At 42.1% G+C, this 17,729-nt stretch overlaps 1 protein-coding gene across 1 annotated transcript in view; it reads left to right on the top strand.

The window, feature by feature from the left end:
* The window catches only part of LOC107722800 (teneurin-4-like), a 243,647-nt gene that overhangs the window by 159,626 nt on the left and 66,292 nt on the right, over positions 1-17,729 (top strand). Inside the window, exons 16-19 of the mRNA XM_016531280.1 lie at positions 3,909-3,935; positions 6,683-6,829; positions 8,857-9,070; positions 12,830-12,949. Coding sequence (XP_016386766.1) covers positions 3,909-3,935; positions 6,683-6,829; positions 8,857-9,070; positions 12,830-12,949 — 508 coding nt within the window. The remainder of the gene's footprint in view (positions 1-3,908; positions 3,936-6,682; positions 6,830-8,856; positions 9,071-12,829; positions 12,950-17,729) is intronic.

Genomic DNA, 17,729 nt, shown 5'->3' with positions numbered 1-17,729 from the left:
TCAAAATCAAATCAATTTGAGCACGATTTAAACCTGGATGATTGTAACCACTCTAAGTTCATCTGCTTTGGGAAAGCTAGCGTGTCTCCAACATAATTGGAGATTTATTCTTCTGATTTCACAAATCCCAGAAAATATGCGTTGTAGTCCAAACGAGTCGTTCATTGTAGTTTTTAAAAAGTGATTTCTGTTAAATAAAATATCTCCTTTTGAAGTGGACTTTGAGCTTTGTAACTTCGCAGATCTTTTTTATGCTCAAACAGCAACATTACAGACTAACTAAAGTTGAAAAAGCATAATAGGACCCCTTTAAAACATTCATTATTTTTGCAGTTGTGTACACGTGTCGGCTTTAATTTACTTTTATTTGAACTAAAAAGCAACGAGAGACAGTGATTTTACCAAAAGTAAGGGATGCTGTATGGTAAAAATTTCAAGGCCTCTAAATTATTTACATTATCAAAACTTTGTTGAAAATCATATTGTTCACAATCTGTTACATGCCTTCTGACGTTGGAATGATTAAAAGTTTATACTTTTTTTTAGCAAATCAAAAGCCTTTTAGCATAATTGTACAAATGTCCCTTTTTAGGTTGTGGTACACATTTCTTTTTGCTGTGAAATGTAATTGTTATAAGGTAAACTGAAGAATAACATTTATATTGTTAGTAATATTTCCAAGATGAACAAAGCAACTTTACTTCATTGAGGCAACCCGTCCTTTAATTGAGCCAAGTGTATTAGATTGTGCCATGGACAGATTTTAGGATATTTTTTTTAAGTGTTAACTGAAAGCCACTAGACAGAACACGACAAAACAGCAGATGGATTCATTCCCTATCACCTCTAGAGCAGGAAGACTGTTGAACACAACACCTTTTTGGTAGTTTTGTAATGGAAATATGGGTTAGCATGGATTATTGAGCCCCTAATGAAGCTAAGCCAAACATAATTCTTATTTAACATGCACAGCAGTGACCAACAGTTCTCCCTGCCTGTTTACTTTGTATTAACTATATGGAGACAAAATGGTTCACACAAATACATGTCCCTTGTGGTCCTAGAACAGCATTCCACAAAATGTACTGTATATATAAAATGAAAAATAACTAGTTTCATTCATACACATCAAATCACTCTTTTTTTTATTAATGATTATAAATATTGTAGTCAAGTATGTTACCTTGTTAAGCTATTGTAAGTTATCTTGATTTCTTTAGATGTTTCTTTAATGCATGAAGAAGAAGAAAAGCAAGGTTGTAAACTATATTTAGACTACATTTTGGTAACAGGTTGCAAAGAATCCAAACTTTTTTCTTAAGGTTAAGCACCTCCCTTCAAAGACCATTGGTTGAGAAAGAAAAGTTAAATAATTTAAAGTATGTAAAATCCATTTTAGGAGTTTCAGACCCAATTTTGTGCCTTACTTGTTGAAAGTGCCACCTAACCAAACCCTTAATTCACAGAGCAATAATTTGGTTGATAACAGTGTTGCACCTAACAACATCTTAACCCTAAAATTTGATTGGTTGATTGGGATGGTGTTCTGGGAACATGAGTAAATCACATTAAGTGCTTAACATTTGTTTTCCATCTCACCTAAAGAATCTGAATGGGCCAATAAACAGTCTGTTCTGTGAGACTGCCTTTACCAGTGTTTCTGTCTCCAATTCATTGTGTCTCTGTTCTACTCTTTGTCTCTCACCCTCTCTATCTTATCCAAAACATTCATAAGATATCTGCTCTGTTAAAGGAACTTACATAGTGTAATCTGATATTGTATTTTTTTCCAGCTGTAACATTTGATTTTGTCTCTTGAGTTTATCAGTCGGTGGCCCCAAAAAGAAAACACTCAGAAAACAGCTTCTCATAAAACACCAGAGGTGACAAAAGCAAAGAATACAGTTTCTATTTTGATCTTATGAACTTTCCAGTTCAGTAAAACCAGAAATCTTCTAATGCAGGAGTGTTGCTGTTGTTGTTTTTTTGTCAGGGCCAGTGCACTAGCATTCTGTCTTTTAATAATTTCTTGATGCATTATTGATGTTCTTCATACATGTACCATAGTGAGACATAGTATCCCAACAGCAGGGATCATATATTCTAATAAGCATGTGCCATTAAAGGCAAAGTGTGACGGTCCATGATGTAATGTACAGAATGTTCGACAGATGACGTGTTGCCTCTTCACTGCAGTTTGGATTAGAGTGTGCCGGTCTCATCAGTGACATGCTCTTTCTTAATAATAATATATTAAAAAATAATAATATAAAAATTACAATGTCTAACATAAGGTAGTAAGAAGAGCTTTATACTGGTTTATATATTCAGGCTTCATAGAAAGTGTTGCCAAAACATCTCACTCCTCTAATACATGTACTGATAAACTGAGACTTCACGCTACATCTTTTTTCCATCTCTCTCTTTCTCTACCTTGTCACACCATACCTTTAACTTTCTCCCAGCCTGTGATGTGACGTGTTGCTTTTTGCATGCTATTTTCCTTGCTATAGCTTTTGCAGCCCCTGTGTTTCTGTAAACGTAGAAGTCTTTGAGCAACCAGCCCATGCCTCTAGCTGTCTGTGTCTTGTCATGGAAGCATTTGTTGGAATGGTGTTCTTGGAGCATGAGTAAATCACATTAAGTGCTTGACTTTTGTTTTCCATCTCAACTAAAGAATATGAATGGGCCAATAAACAGTCTGTTCTGTGAGACTGCCTTAACCAGTGCTTCTGTCTCAACATCATTGTGTCTCTCTGTTCTACTCTTTGACATATCTGCTCTGTTAAAGGAACTTACATAGTCTAATCTGATACAGCATTTTTTTTTAACAATTGATTTTGTCTCTGAGTTTATCAGTCAGTGGCCCCAAAAAGAAAAGACTCCTCAGAAAACAGCTTCTCATAAAACACCAGAGGTGAACAAAGCAAAGAAAACAGTTTCTATTTTGATCTTGTGAACTTTCCAGATCAGTAAAACGAGAAATGCAAGAGTGTTGTTATTTATTTATTTATTTTTCTGGGGCCAGTGAACTAGCATTCCGTCTTTTAATATTTTCTTGATGCATTATTGATGTTCTTCATACATGTACCATAGTGAGACATAGCATCCCAACAGCAAGGATCATATATTCTCATAAAGCGTGTGCCATTAAAGACGGTAAGTGTGACGGTCCATGATGTAATGTACAGAATGTTTGACAGATGACGTGTTGCCTCTCCACTGCTGTTTGCATTAGAATGTGGTCGTCTCATCAGTGACATGCTCTTTCTTTATAAGCTTTTGACATCATTACACAGTCTTAAACCTGAAGGATGTACTTTTATATACTGTATATATAAAAATACTTATGTAATTTGTTTACAAATTATAATGGTGACATTTTCCAAAAAGTCTGCATGTAATACATTCTGAAGATTTATTATGCATTATCAGCTATCCTTCATAAAGCCATATATATGCATTATGCATCCGTTTTAGAATTTCCAGTTATAATCAATTGTAATACTATTCAGAATTTAAAAATGTCTAACATAAGGCATTATGAAGAGCTTTATAATGGTTTATATATATATATATATATACAGGCTTCATAGAAAGTGTTGCCAAAAAATCTCCCACCTGTAATACATGTTCTGATAAACCGAGACTTCTCACTACATCTGTTTTCATCCCTCTCTTTCTCTACCCTGTCACACCATACCTTTAACTTTCTCCCAGCCTGTGATGTGACGTGTTGCTTTTTGCATGCTATTTTCCTTGCTATAGCTTTTGCAGCCCCTGTGTTTCTGTAAACGTAGAAGTCTTTGAGCAACCAGCCCATGCCTCTAGCTGTCTGTGTCTTGTCATGGAAGCAGCACTGTTCAAAACCTCCCTTATATGTCCTTGTCTTTTATCTCCCCCTAAAGCTCACTATCTGGATAAGGTAGTGAAAGGTATGGCACTCCTCCTGTCCTATCTTTTCTTTCTCTCTCATGTTCTGTGGTCCATCATGTTTCCATCAGCCCATCCTTCGTAATGCTCATCTTTAGGGTTGCGCTGCTATTTTCATTCAGCCCATGCTTCATGCCACACTAACCACAGTCTTTGCCGCGTCATGCTGCTGTTGTGCCACCACATCCAATGCGCTGCTCTGCCACCTCGCCACTTAGCACCTTCACGCCCGCTGAGTGGGCGGCACGAGAGCCGGAGTGTCTGCTTTGCCGCCGTATACCTGCTGTGGAACTCAAGGAGATGGATGGCCCACAGGATCCAAGGAGGGAGGGCTGGCGGATGGTCACGGACCTTGCCAACCGACGCCATGCATAATGGATGTTAAGTGCAGCTGTGTAGCACAGGGAGGGGGTTCTGAGAGGTGCTGAAGTGGCAGCCTAATTAAAGGATGCTATGCACTAGTGATGCCAGGGCCCCGAGCCGCCACACCCCCTACCTGCTCCTTGTTTTTTTCCCTTTCTTGTCTCTAGTTTTTGTGCTCTATGAGCCCACCCCTTCCCTCCCTTTCTTCCCACACCGAGAAGCTGTGCGGCTAGCGTGAACTGCAGGGGTCGCGCGAGGTGGTGTGTGGCCCTCCGGAGCCGTTTCTGCCTGATGCACGGGTGCGCTCCACAGGGGCCTCTCTCTGAAAGGGCTGCCAATTAAGCTGAATTGCTGCCAGCAGAGCACAGATCTTTATTTATTTAGTTCTTTAATAAGCATTCAGAACAGACCATTCAGACGTCTCGCCACTGCAGACTGTGCAGCTGTTTGTCTGTTTGGGTGTTTAAGGAGGAACCTGCTGTCTACTGGTCAAGCTCATTCTTTGCTTGTTAGCAAAGCATATAACTGTCACTGCCTGCCTTGTAGCGCAAAAAGATCGACCTTACACCGATGTGAGGTCAGCTGGAGGCTGTGAATGCAAATGCAACCTTGTGTTTTTGATCTGCTTTTTTGTCACTTCCGTTGAGAGTCGAGAAAAGACAATAAATGAGATCGTCCATTGGTCTCGTTCCATATGGCTCCCTTAGTCGTCCTCAAAGTGCACACACTGTTGACATAGCATTGTGTACTGACTGTTTAGTAGTTCTCCACTGAGAAGTGCAAAGCATCAAGGATGTGTGGGTCCTGCAAAAGAGACACCCTACTGTGCACACTGGGACATGCTACTGCTCCTGATGGTCCACCTTTCTAAAGAATTTAGTTTCAGCTTGATCCAGTACACCTGCCTGGAACTTTCGAGCAAGCAAATGGACCTTGATTAACTGGTTCTGGTGTGTTTAATTGGGGTTAGAACTAAAATCTGCAGGAAGGTAGTCTGGTCTTCCAGGAGCATGTTTAGACAAGATCATGCTAGTCATGAAAATTGACATTTGGGATTCTTTACCCAAGAGTAACATAGCTCACTGTATCATAGCATGTGCTCTTACCACTATTCTACAACTGCTCTTTCTTATATTTGCATGACATTGTGCTGATCTGTGCAGCTATATAATTATTTAAGTCAACATTACAGCCCACTTTCATGATGGATTCTCCATTTAGGTGTAGACTTACATGCTATGGCAAAGATCAGCGATTTTTCTTCCTTGCGTCAAATGGTGCTAAATGTGCTAACATACATCAGTTATTGAAGCACAGCTGTCTTGGAACATTGAGCATAGCATCATGATGCACAAATCATAGATGAAAACACTGCATGCCATTCCACATTGAGCCATCTTTAGAAATGATCATGGCTTTTAGAGGCATCTCACATTTCCTTCTTATCAGGCACCCACCACCTTTCTTTCTCTATACAAACTCCCACTCTCTCTCTCCCTTCCTTTAGTCTCTGTGATGTTCGAGCAGTGGCTGTGCTAACTGTCGCTGACAAAATAGGTCAGCTCAGACATCTTGGAGAGCGGCTCTTGGCTTGTGAAAAGCATGTCAGGATTTTACATTCGATTGTGCAGGGTTTCTCGCCTTTCGTCTATGTTTTCATCTTAGGAAATGGAATTGGACAGGTAGCTGATATGTGACAGTGAGGGGAGGAGGAAACATATGACAATGACAGACATTTTACGCTGTCGTATGGAGTGTACCGTGTCTGTAGGACCGTGTGCCACCTGTGCTATCTACATCCTGTCAGCATTAACCTCCCTGCTCAAGCACAGGCCTGTGAAATCCTATTTCGAAATGTGCCATGACATTTACATTATTGGAATTAGACATATGGTTTGTGCTGTACCAGGCGCTTGTGGTTTTCACATTTTAGACTAGTCTGCTATCTAAAGCTAAGGTTGCTAGTTGTTTTACCCAAGAAACACTGTGATTATCTATATTGCTGTTTATCTAGTTGAGGTAATTGGGTTTTTTTCAGGTTAGAATTAGCTCTTTTTCTTGCTCTCTCTCTCTCTCTCTCTTTCTGTTTAGAGCGGAGTTCTGCATTTATTGTACAACACTAATGAGAATGTATTGATCCAGAGGAGCTCTGCAGTATGAGTCTGCCTCTATAGGATATAAGGACTTAAAAAGGTGTATCAGTTAATCACCTAAAGTTATCACTGTTATTGCTGAAGCACTCTTTTGACCCACAACCCTTAATTTAGAATTTTTTCATCTAGGATATAATAACTAGGCTTTGCAACGTCTTGTCTGTTATAGTGCAATGTTTGTTTTGGTGAAAAGTGCCCTCTCTAATGTGTATGCTTTGCTTTTGTGTGCACAGAGGGCTGTCCTGGTCTGTGCAATGGCAACGGCAGATGCACACTGGGTAATAATGGCTGGTACTGCGTTTGTCAGCTGGGCTGGCGGGGAGCAGGCTGCGACACATCAATGGAGACGGCCTGCAGTGACGGCAAGGACAATGACGGAGGTACACAAACACAAACAACACGCTGCCTTGACATTTATTAGGAAGATTTAACAGTCTTTGCTGGGGTCTCTTCTTTTCTCTTCACTTCTTTATTGCCTACACTAGAGTTGTTTATGATGCCTATGCTGTTGTCAGTTTGTCACTTAAAACACTACAATCTAGAGTTTGCCTTGAGCACCTTCATTGAGCTAAAAGCATTCAGCTCTTTAAATAGCATTGGAAATGATCAGACCTTCCCTGTGGATACGTGGACCCACTTGTAGAAGAGTGGGTTGTTTTAGTCAAAGTCATAGGCTTCAAGTTCCCCAAGCTCACAGAGAGACGAACTAAATCCACATCACCTAGCTTCCATTTCCCAGCAAGCATCAGCTTGGAACAGACCTCCTGCCAAGCCTCTAAATCAAAGGTAGCCTTGTCCTTTCACAAACCACTCTGAGAATAAAACATTTTTTGCACTGTTGAGCACACTCTTCGGGGAGATTATTGTTCTGCTGTAGTTACCAAACTCTGTTTTAGTACTGACTAGCATTTGTTGCAGATATAGGCCTGATGGTGCTTTTAACCTTCCTAAATAATTGCTTTGTAGAGATTCTCATGAAAACAGCAAAAACAGGTTGTGAGGGTATCCAGCCAAATGGAAAAGACATGCAGACCAAACTAAAATGGATGATAACCTGTAGAATACCAATCAGAAACTTCTAGCACATATGTTAATAGTAAAGTCGTGGCCTAATGGTTAGAGAGTCGGACTCGTAACCCAAAGGTTGCGGGTTCGAGTCACGTACCGGCAGGGATTGTAGGTGGGGGGAGTGAATGTACAGCGCTCTCTCCCACCTTCAATACCACAACTGAGGTGCCCTTGAGCAAGGCACCAAACCCCCAACTGCTCCCTGGGCGCCGCAGCAAAAAATGGCTGCCCACTGCTCCGGGTGTGTGTTCACGGTGTGTGTGTGTGTTCACTGCTGTGTGTGTGCACTTTGGATGGGATAAATGCAGAGCACTAATTCCGAGTATGGGTCACCATACTTGGCCACATGTCACGTCACTAAAGCAGTCAATTGGTGGTAGTATTGCAGCAACTGAAACAAGCAGTGGTGACGCTTCCACCAGGAGAGGTGTTATTTTTATAATTTGGCCCATCCGGTCAGAGAGGTTCCTGAAAGTAGAGAGAGAGGAAGAGAGAGAGATATTAGAGAATAAGAGATGACCCAGTTCAGTACATTAAAGGGTTCCTCTCAGCATGGCCTGAAGTCCTGAATTATTTCAGCTGAATTACAGGAGGGAGAGGGTGAGCTGCCTGTAAAGGTGTGGAAACTGTTGGAAAAAAAGAAGAAAAAAAACATGAAGGAAATAAGAAGCCAGACTGGCTCTAACTTACTGCAGTAACGCAGCTGTAGGGCACAGAAAGCCATCCAACAGAGGCAGTTATTTCTCAGAAGTTTTCAAGATCCTGCTAACGGTTCACGCATGTTCGTCTTGGGATGATGAAATCTTTTTCCTCTCCTTTAAAGCTACTGACCTAGGGGAATGACGCTAGCTTGTACAAAATAAGCATGTTGGAAGGCATCGGTGCTCCAGGTTCTGAACATTTCTGGTAACCAGGTCATACCTGATCAAGCTGGTTTCTGGAACATTCACTGGTGCCCACTGGAGGAAAGTGCCACAGATTGTGTCTGATAGGCTAATGAGGCCCTACACCTAACCCCCCTACCCCTACCCCAATTAAATCTATATGTAGTGTGGCACCTTGGCCACGGTGGTCTATGACCTCTGACCAACTTGACCAAGATGATCCACCACAGGAAACCAAGTACACCAGCTTGTAGTCCATCTGATCAACTAGCTAAACTAGCTTTGTCCAGCTAGAAACCATGTAAATCCTGCCACTAGTAAGTGAAGGCAATTTATAAACAGATACATTGTTTGTCACTTACTTAAAAAAGTAATAATTTTGTGAAAATACAGTGATTAATTTTGTGACTCTACATCCCTGTTATTAAAGATTAAACCTGTCCTCTCTCTATCAGATGGGTTGATGGACTGCATGGACCCGGATTGCTGTTTGCAGACATGTCACACCACGTCTCTGTGTGTGGGCTCTCCTGATCCACTGGATATTATCCAGGAAACCCAGATCTCTTCCACTCTGAGCACCCTGCAGTTTTTCTACCAGCGTGTCCGCTTTCTGGTGGGCCGGGACAGTACCCACGTCATCCCTGGCGCCAACCCCTTTGATGGCATGTAAGTGTTTCAGTAGTAAGGTTCACAGTTTTTGTGCAGTTTCTTGCAGTTCTCTTTTCCATATTTATCCCAAATCCCAATCCACTATAGTGGTAATATTAAGATCAATCAGTAACTATAAGTAGATGCTGTCAATCCATCTAAAACTCTAGTTCCTGTAAACAAACAGGGCATGGGGCTCATCCCAAGGTGCCCCAAAGATGTTTCGCATGAGAGAACAGTGCTGTCACTGTGTGATCCCATATGACTTTTCATCGTTTGCCTCCATTTGTGGCGTTCCCTTTTTATCTGTAAACAATACCTAGAACGCCACTTTTGCATTTGCATCCCACTCTTGCACTGGTCTCTTCCCTCTCTCTCTTTCTGTTCTCATTTGAAATGAGCACAAAATATTCTACTAGAGACTTGGGGAAAAAGTTGTGCTCCTTTGAAATGTCGTAGAGTATCCCCGCATTTCCTTTCATGAAAGTAGAGCTGACATTTCAAAGGCAAAAATGAAAACGTAACAAACAAATGAGCATCTTTTTGTTCTCTCCATGGAGATTGTCTCTAATGGTGCCGCCCAGGGTACATTGACGTTTTGATTCGTAGCTCCATAAGGCATAATGTGCCAAAGGGGTCTTCGATTCAAAGCCTTCTGTTTTTAGACCTTGTCTTGCTTTGTTCATTTGGAAACTCAAGTGGAAATTTCTTGTTTAGAGGGGTTTTGGATCAGTGAACAGTCCTTCCCTGAACTATAGTGAGCAGGGTATTGTTTTTACATCTCTTAAATGGCCATTTCCCACAGTTCAGCTCAGACTCTGGACCAAATGGCCTTTTGGTTTGCGTGACTGAGCCTCTGGCAAGCACGGACTCCCTTTGTCTAATCTGCGCTGTCCTAATGAGACTCTGATCACTTCAAAGCTGTCCAGCGTTCTCCTTCATGCACTCATTTCAGTCCTATCTGCCAGACGTTCTTCTGTTGCATAAATCACTGCGCCCTCAATCAACTCATGTCCGATGCGCATAACCTCATGCAAAGATGAAACACTAGACTTTGTTTGATATAGCCTTTTGTGAACATGTCACCCGGTATTCGTGAAATGCTCTTGTAATGCCCTGTGACATTTTCCCAAGGTGACATTTTTGAGATGCTCGGTAGGGAGTCTTCCGATACCCTCTTCATTATTTCAAGATGAGAGTCTCAGCCTACCCTTCATCACCATCATCTCCCAAGAAAAAAAAAAAGAGACATAAATAAATAAAAGCTTTAGAAGTCGGCCAGCAGCCGCAAGATCGGAGACCTCGATTCACCTAAAAATATCAGGACTGATATATTATGTATTACCTCTTCGTTCCTCCACCCACTGACAGATATGAGAGAGGCTGACAGCAGCCCAGATGGACCTCTTAGACATAGCCGCAGTCGGTCTAAAAGAGCCCCTTGCCATCACCTGATCAGGCCTTTTTATTGATTCCACAACCACTTCTGCATGCTCAGAGACATGTCGAAAATGCACATCTGACATGTCCAACCACAAGAAAGCAAGACGCCTGGGAATGATCAAAGTCGCCTATCATCCCTGTTTTACAAGACTCACCTGTCTGAAACTTTTTGAATGTTCTTTAACCTTTACAGCATGACCTATGTTTATCTGAACACCATGAATCGCACAAACGAATAAATGTGCTTGCCTGGAGATGCACTTGGGTCAAGTTGTTTGCCTGCTGCATGTGAGTGTACTTAGCCCCTTTTACCATCATGTGGAGATGGCGGAGGGGGTGGGGGCAGCCTGAGATGACCCATTATTTCTCTCCATTTAGCCTATTTAGAACACATCGCAGTTTCTGCGAAAGGGAAGAACTGCTGTTCACAGATATAATGTAAGAGAGGGAGTATTTAGCCCCTCTTATGATGCTTTTTAAGTAATTAGCAGTGCTTACTAAGACTTCACACCAAGACTTTAGATGGATTGACAACAAAATTAGGAACAGTGATGCTAAGCTGTACTTCTGTTGCTAAGTTGTTTAGCAATGCCCTGATAATAACCCTAGAACCATAGTGACTGTTTACAGAAGCAAATCTAATTAGCTTGTTAGCTTTACAGTGCTAAAAAAACTTGCTGCACGTTTTATTTAATAATTCCACTTCAGCAAACAGTTTGTAAGCATTAATTTTGCCTATTAACCATTTAGCCTTTTTTTTAGCCTTTTTCAAACACACAAGCGTTCAGACCACTGCTTCTTAGCACAGAAGCTGCCTCTCAGGACAGTTTAGCATGCTTTGCTTCATAGTTATTTAAGATGTCTTTTCTAATATCAAGTCAAACCTGGCCTGCAGTTTGCTTCTATTACATGGTTGCCAACACAGTGCTACACAAGGTGGTATCTCTGTTGTTTATAAACCTCCTTGCACTTTTATCTGCCATTCCGACTATCTTGAGAGAGGGGTTTGCTGAATAAATAAACTTTAGACTTTTTGTCTAGACCACTTCACTGTTCCTCATTTCTCCTGTATCTTCTTCAGATGTATTTAATATCAATATTTAAATCATTTGTCGTAGAGTTGTTGAATCAGCTCGGCATATTTCGCTGTGGCTCAGTTCCACTCAGTGCACCCTGTGAAAACTTGCATCGCTGCCCCTTCTGAATGGGAACACTCTAAATCAAACTGTCACCTCGAGCAATGTTGTAGATAGACAAAAGCTTTACACATTATAGCTATCTCTCTCTCCCTTTCTGTCTTTCCACCCTCTTATTTAGTGATCTTTCTTTGTCACTTCTTCTCTCTCTATTTTCTATTCAACTTGAGTTCGCTTGCAGTCTGATAATAGACATTGTGGTGGGGCTCTGCACTTGTGCGCTATCTCTGCTAGCTTTGTTTACAGGGACGCAGAGCTGAGCCAAGGACTGCTGAAGGTGAGAGGGTGCTTAAATTAGCATAAAGTTAGCCTCCCTGGGACAGGGATATTGTTGGGTCTGTGATCTTGCCCGCAGTAAGGACAGAAAGGGGCCAGCCTCTTACACACCAGTGTTAATTGTTCCGCTACCTGGCAAATGTTTAATACCTAATGCCTTCATAGAAACAGGCTCAATGTGTAATTTTTTCCTAGGTGCTTTTTTTTCTTTAACCTAGCTGATGTGTGTAATTTTTTGGATGTTAATGTACTTTAATGTTATATTTTAATGTACAAGCCATTTCTTGCGACATGCCAATTATTCAATCAAATGAATCGCATACATCAATACCAGATATTACATCATGTGGCAGATTTACATTACAAAAAGTGACCCTCTAATTTTCATATAATAATTTTTATATATATGTTTTTTTTTTTGTCCTTCATAATCTCCAGCCTGAACAGCATGAAGCCTGATTAAAAATCTCTAACGCTATGAGTCATAAGTCATGTCAAGCGGGGAGTTGTTTTGTAATTGTTCAGGATTTTAAGAAACTGTGTTTGACTTTTTCATATCGATCAGCAAGTCGGAGCTCCTGAAGCAGACAGATAACATCAGATAGAGGCAGTTTCAAGCCCAGATATCTGCTGTGACTGAAAGCACTCATACCTCCGCATTGTTCTCTCAAACAGCAGGAATGACACAAACACTATCCTATTTTTTTCCTCTTATCTTTTGCTTCTCACACAGGAAACCCTGCTGAGGTTTCCGCAGAGCTGTTTAATTTATTATATGTGTTTGCAAATAGCATCTGATGCTTTTCTAACATGACATAACCTGTTTTACTCACTATGATTTTCATTTTTTTTAACCTCGCAGTCATGCCTGTGTTATCCGGGGGCAAGTAGTAACTTCAGATGGGACACCACTGGTCGGTGTAAATATCAGCTTCATTAACAAACCAGCCTATGGGTATACCATCACCAGACAGGATGGCAGGTAAGTTGCAGTATGGATGAAATGGTGTTTGAAGATGTAGGTTAGTAATTAAAATGGAAATATATTGGAATTTTTCATGTCACCATCGTTATGCATGCACATTTAACCCACATCTGTGCACTCTAACTGCTCTCTGTATGGCAGAATGTTCTATAATGTGCTGGAAATAAAATTGGAGGACAGTTTTACTCCCAGCACACCATTGAACATTTTGCTGTTTGCTTGGATGGTGCTTTTTGTAGCCATAAACAATCTTCAGTCTCCCTGGCTCTCTCTTTTTTTTCCCTCTCTTTGCTCGTAAACACATGGTCTCCCTCCCACAACAGCCCATCAAGCACTGCAAGAACAGATTCAGTACGGCATGAAATCACCAATGCACCTGTTTGCTTGCTTAAAAATGGGAGAGCTGTCTTAACTGATTTTGTTTGATTGTGGTCTGTTCTATACTGGTGCCTTTGCTTTTTAAATTACTTCTTTCTCTACTTCCAAAGAGGTCCCTCTGCTTCTCTGCCAACTGCTAGAGTCTGACTGGCCAAGTAACATACAGTGGATATTTGTGTAATACAAAATTTAGCCTAAAGTCAGACTCAGGAAATCCTAAAAGCCATCCATTATACATCTGCCTTGATGTATTGAGAGTCACTTATGCAACCCTGATTCCCTGAAGGAGAGAGAGGAATGCTGTGTCACGTAATCAAGAACCACTGAGCTATGGACGGTAGATTTAGAAGACATCACATGATTATTAATGTAGTGGAAGTCGTGTGAGGTTCCTTCCCCCTTGCAACCAAAATATCTCAATATAAATATGAGAATAGGTTTGGGGGATCCAGATAACAAACTAAGAATGTTTAAGTAACGTTACCATTAAAGGGGTGGTTGATTGGAGACAACAAAAAACATAGGCCTACCATTAAAAGCCGTGCTTGCGCAGGTTCTGCGCGACCCTCTTCAACAATATCCTCTGCGTCTCAATCGGGCAGGGACAGAGCGGTGTGGAATAAAGGTCAATTATGTGAAAAATAATGTTTTTGGTTTTTTTTAAACTAAGCATTAACACGTTAGACTGCACCCCATAAACGCAATCAAGCCTAGAAATAAACCAGTGAACCAATCCTTTAAGTTATGGAAATGTTATTTCTAAATGTTATCTGAATGTTTAAAATTACCACTTTTTGAAATGTTTAGAAACTTTTTTTTTCTTGGATATGTGGACATTAGAATATATGAGGAACGTTCCATTTTATCATTTTGCAAATGTGGAAACTTTACTTTTGAATGTTCTCTGAAGCATCTGAAGCAAGTAGTTAGTAGTAACGTTTAAAAAAAACATTACACGAATGTCCAACTAAAATGTTCTATGAGCAATGTTTAAATAATGTTTCTGTGCTAACGTGTTGAGAACATTAATAAATACCAGATAACGTTTAATGTTCTTTTAACATTATTAGAAGAGCGTTTGTTCATAACTTTGAGAGAAAACGTTCTTACCAGAAAATTATGAGAACGTTCCCTGTCCCTGATATAGTGGTTGCTACAAGTGGTAACAGTGAAATAACTTGTATATATACAAGGCTAACAGACTAGCCAGTTAACTGTATGCTAAGATAGCAGGCTAATCGTTAGTAGAATGCTAAGCTAATAGGTGGATCAGTTAACAGGATGCTAAGCTGAACAGCTGAACTACTGTTTATCAACTAGGTGTCAGGTTCTGGGATAGAGAGAGGACTCAGATGCAGAGTAGTGAGGAAGGAGGGTCTTTATTCTCGCCACAAAACACAAAATAACATAAACAATAGTTAACTGCTGCTCAAGTGAGCGGAGATTCCAGAGCTGGCCGGCAGACACTGCGGACCACTCGAGCTGCCGGATCTCCGTATTACGAGTCCTTGAGCACAGGAGAACAGAGGGTCAGACACTTATGCTTGCACACACACAAGTCACACAAAGACACGAGCAAGGACAAAACAATCTACTCACGACGAACGACAGACAGGCAGAGACATATAAGGGAGTGGGGGAATGAGCGACAGGTGGGGAGAGTCAGCTCGTGATCCGCGAACCCCCGCTGCGAGATCAGCGCTGATTGCCCAGACCACGAGCTACCGAACATGACAGGACAACACAAACCGCAGGGGAAGCCGAGAAGGCACCCTGCACCGTGACAGTCAACCGTGCTCTCCCGACTTGCATGGGCTCCTCCTCCGGGAGGATGAGGCGTTGAGACAGCGTGTCACACGCCGCTACTAACTCCGCCCCAGTTACGTGCTCGCGGGGAATCCCCCCTCTTCGGTGCCGGGAACGGAGAGCCATCCGGTCGTCGACCCGAATGGCGAGATCGACCAATCCATCCAAGCCAGAAGGCAGCTCAAGGGAATAGATCTCGTCCTTCACGTGCTCAGCCAGGCCGTGGAGGAAGTGATCCCAGAGCGCCGTCTCATTCCAGCCGCAGGATGCGGTGAGCGTGCGGAACTCAATGGAGTAACCGGACACGGACTGCTGTCCCTGCTGGAGCAGCGACAGGGCTCGTGCCGCCTCAATTCCCCGCGCCGAGCGATCGAACACCTTGCGCAACTCCTTCGAGAATGCCTCAAAGGACAAACAGCAGTCATGCTCGCTATCCCACATGGCCGTTCCCCACTCTCTCGCTTGACCCACCAAGAGCGTGATGACGAACGCTACCCTGGATTGCTCCGTGGGGAAACAAGAAGGCTGGAGAGTGAAAGTCAGCGAGCATTGGGACAGGAATGACCGACATGAGTTGGGCTCACCCGAGTATGGAGCGGGCGGATTAAGCCGCGGTTCCGCGTTGCGAGGAACGGCTCCTTCAGAGCCAGGCGCGGGTGTGCCAGCCCGGGCTTCCGAAGGGCTGGCCTGCAGCTGGTCCAGCCGTTCTGCCAGCTGGTTGAGTTGGAGAGAAATCTCCGAGTAAGCGCGACGAGAAGCCGCGAGTTCCTCCTGCTGTCGCCCCAGAAGAGAGCCCTGCTGCAGGAGGGCTCGGCGCAACTCCGTCTCCTCTGCTGAATCCATTTATGGTGAGTAGATTCTGTCAGGGTCTGGGATAGAGAGAGGACTCAGATGCAGAGTAGTGAGAAAGGACGGTCTTTATTCTCACCACAAAACACAAAATAACATAAACAATAGTTAACTGCTGCTCAAGTGAGCGGAGATTCCAGAGCTGGCCGGCAGACACTGCGGACCACTCGAGCTGCCGGATCTCCGTATTACGAGTCCTTGAGCACAGGAGAACAGAGGGTCAGACACTTATGCTTGCACACACACAAGTCACACAAAGACACGAGCAAGGACAAAACAATCTACTCACGACGAACGACAGACAGGCAGAGACATATAAGGGAGTGGGGGAATGAGCGACAGGTGGGGAGAGTCAGCTCGTGATCCGCGAACCCCCGCTGCGAGATCAGCGCTGATTGCCCAGACCACGAGCTACCGAACATGACAGGACAACACAAACCGCAGGGGAAGCCGAGAAGGCACCCTGCACCGTGACACTAGGGCAACTTTAAGGTAGTAGGCTAACTGATTAGCATGTAAGCTGAATAAACAAAGAGCTGAAACTTAATGTTTTCAGGTAGGCCTATATTATCCCTTACGAAAATTAACCATGGTTTTATTATAGTAAAAGTGTAGTAACCATGTTTTTTGACCTATTGATTACCATTTGCATAACCACAGTTGTAGAAATACCATGGTTAAACTATGGTTAGTGTAGCAAAACCATGGTTAACCTGTGGTTACCATAGTTAAAAGTAAGTTTTTTTTTTTTTTTTTGTAAAACCATGGTTAATTTTCATATTTACATTATGTCTGTGTTAACAAATAACTGAAGTAAAGCTCCACTTGCTCTCATAATGCAGTTGTCCTGAAAATTTAAGGTAGTTAAAATGCAGTTTACATTCTAGTTCATAACCAGTGTTGGGGAGTAGCTAGCTACAAGTAGCGACGCTACTAGCGTAACTACATTTTTCAGTAGCAGTACGACGCTACTTTTAAAACAGTGTAGCTTTTCCTGTAGCTAACTACTTCTTCCAGCGAGTAGCGATGTAGCACGACCGAACGCTACATTCCGTTTTGCGTTCTGACGAATCACGAGCCTGTAATGCATTGAAGCAGCACAGCGTCTTCTTCTGACTAGGTCACAAACTAATGTTTGTTAATTTCCGCCATCTGTTGTGATCTCACACATTGTGCGGCTTTACAGTCTTTCTGATGATTGTGCATCAGGAAGGATGTACAAGAGTGGATATTTCTGTAACTGTAATTTACGCAAAACAAAGATTAAAATGCGGTCTACGTCAAAGACTTGAAGCACATACAGGAGGTGAATAATAACTGATTAACTGATTAAATTTTCTTCTTTATTGCACTCTAGATCAAATGTCTATTTTACAATGATGAACAGTCATAATATAATCTGTCCCCCCACAGTTTTGTAATAAACGCTAATCGAACAGAAAATAAAATCACGATATAGTAGTGTGCTTATCATTTGGCAAAGGATGGTTACGTCGGGATTCACACAAAGTGCAGTGTTCACGAGCGCAGCTAATGATTGACGTCTCCATTCAGTCAGTAAATACCGCATGTGCTGTGAGTTTAACCTGCTTCTTTTATGACTCCTCCGTATCCAGTTTAAGTTGCATACATTTGTTTCTTGCATTGATGTTACATTAGTGGCAATTTTGCACTTTGACAGTCAGTTTAAGATAATATAACTATATAACTATAGTCACGGGGTGCACACACACGAGGAACGAGG

Source organism: Sinocyclocheilus rhinocerous, unplaced genomic scaffold (assembly GCF_001515625.1).
Source record: "Sinocyclocheilus rhinocerous isolate Xijiao unplaced genomic scaffold, SAMN03320098_v1.1 scaffold1445, whole genome shotgun sequence".
Taxonomy (NCBI): domain Eukaryota; kingdom Metazoa; phylum Chordata; class Actinopteri; order Cypriniformes; family Cyprinidae; genus Sinocyclocheilus; species Sinocyclocheilus rhinocerous.
Note: the sequence above shows the minus strand (reverse complement) of the source record. Positions and strands in the feature narration are given on the sequence as shown.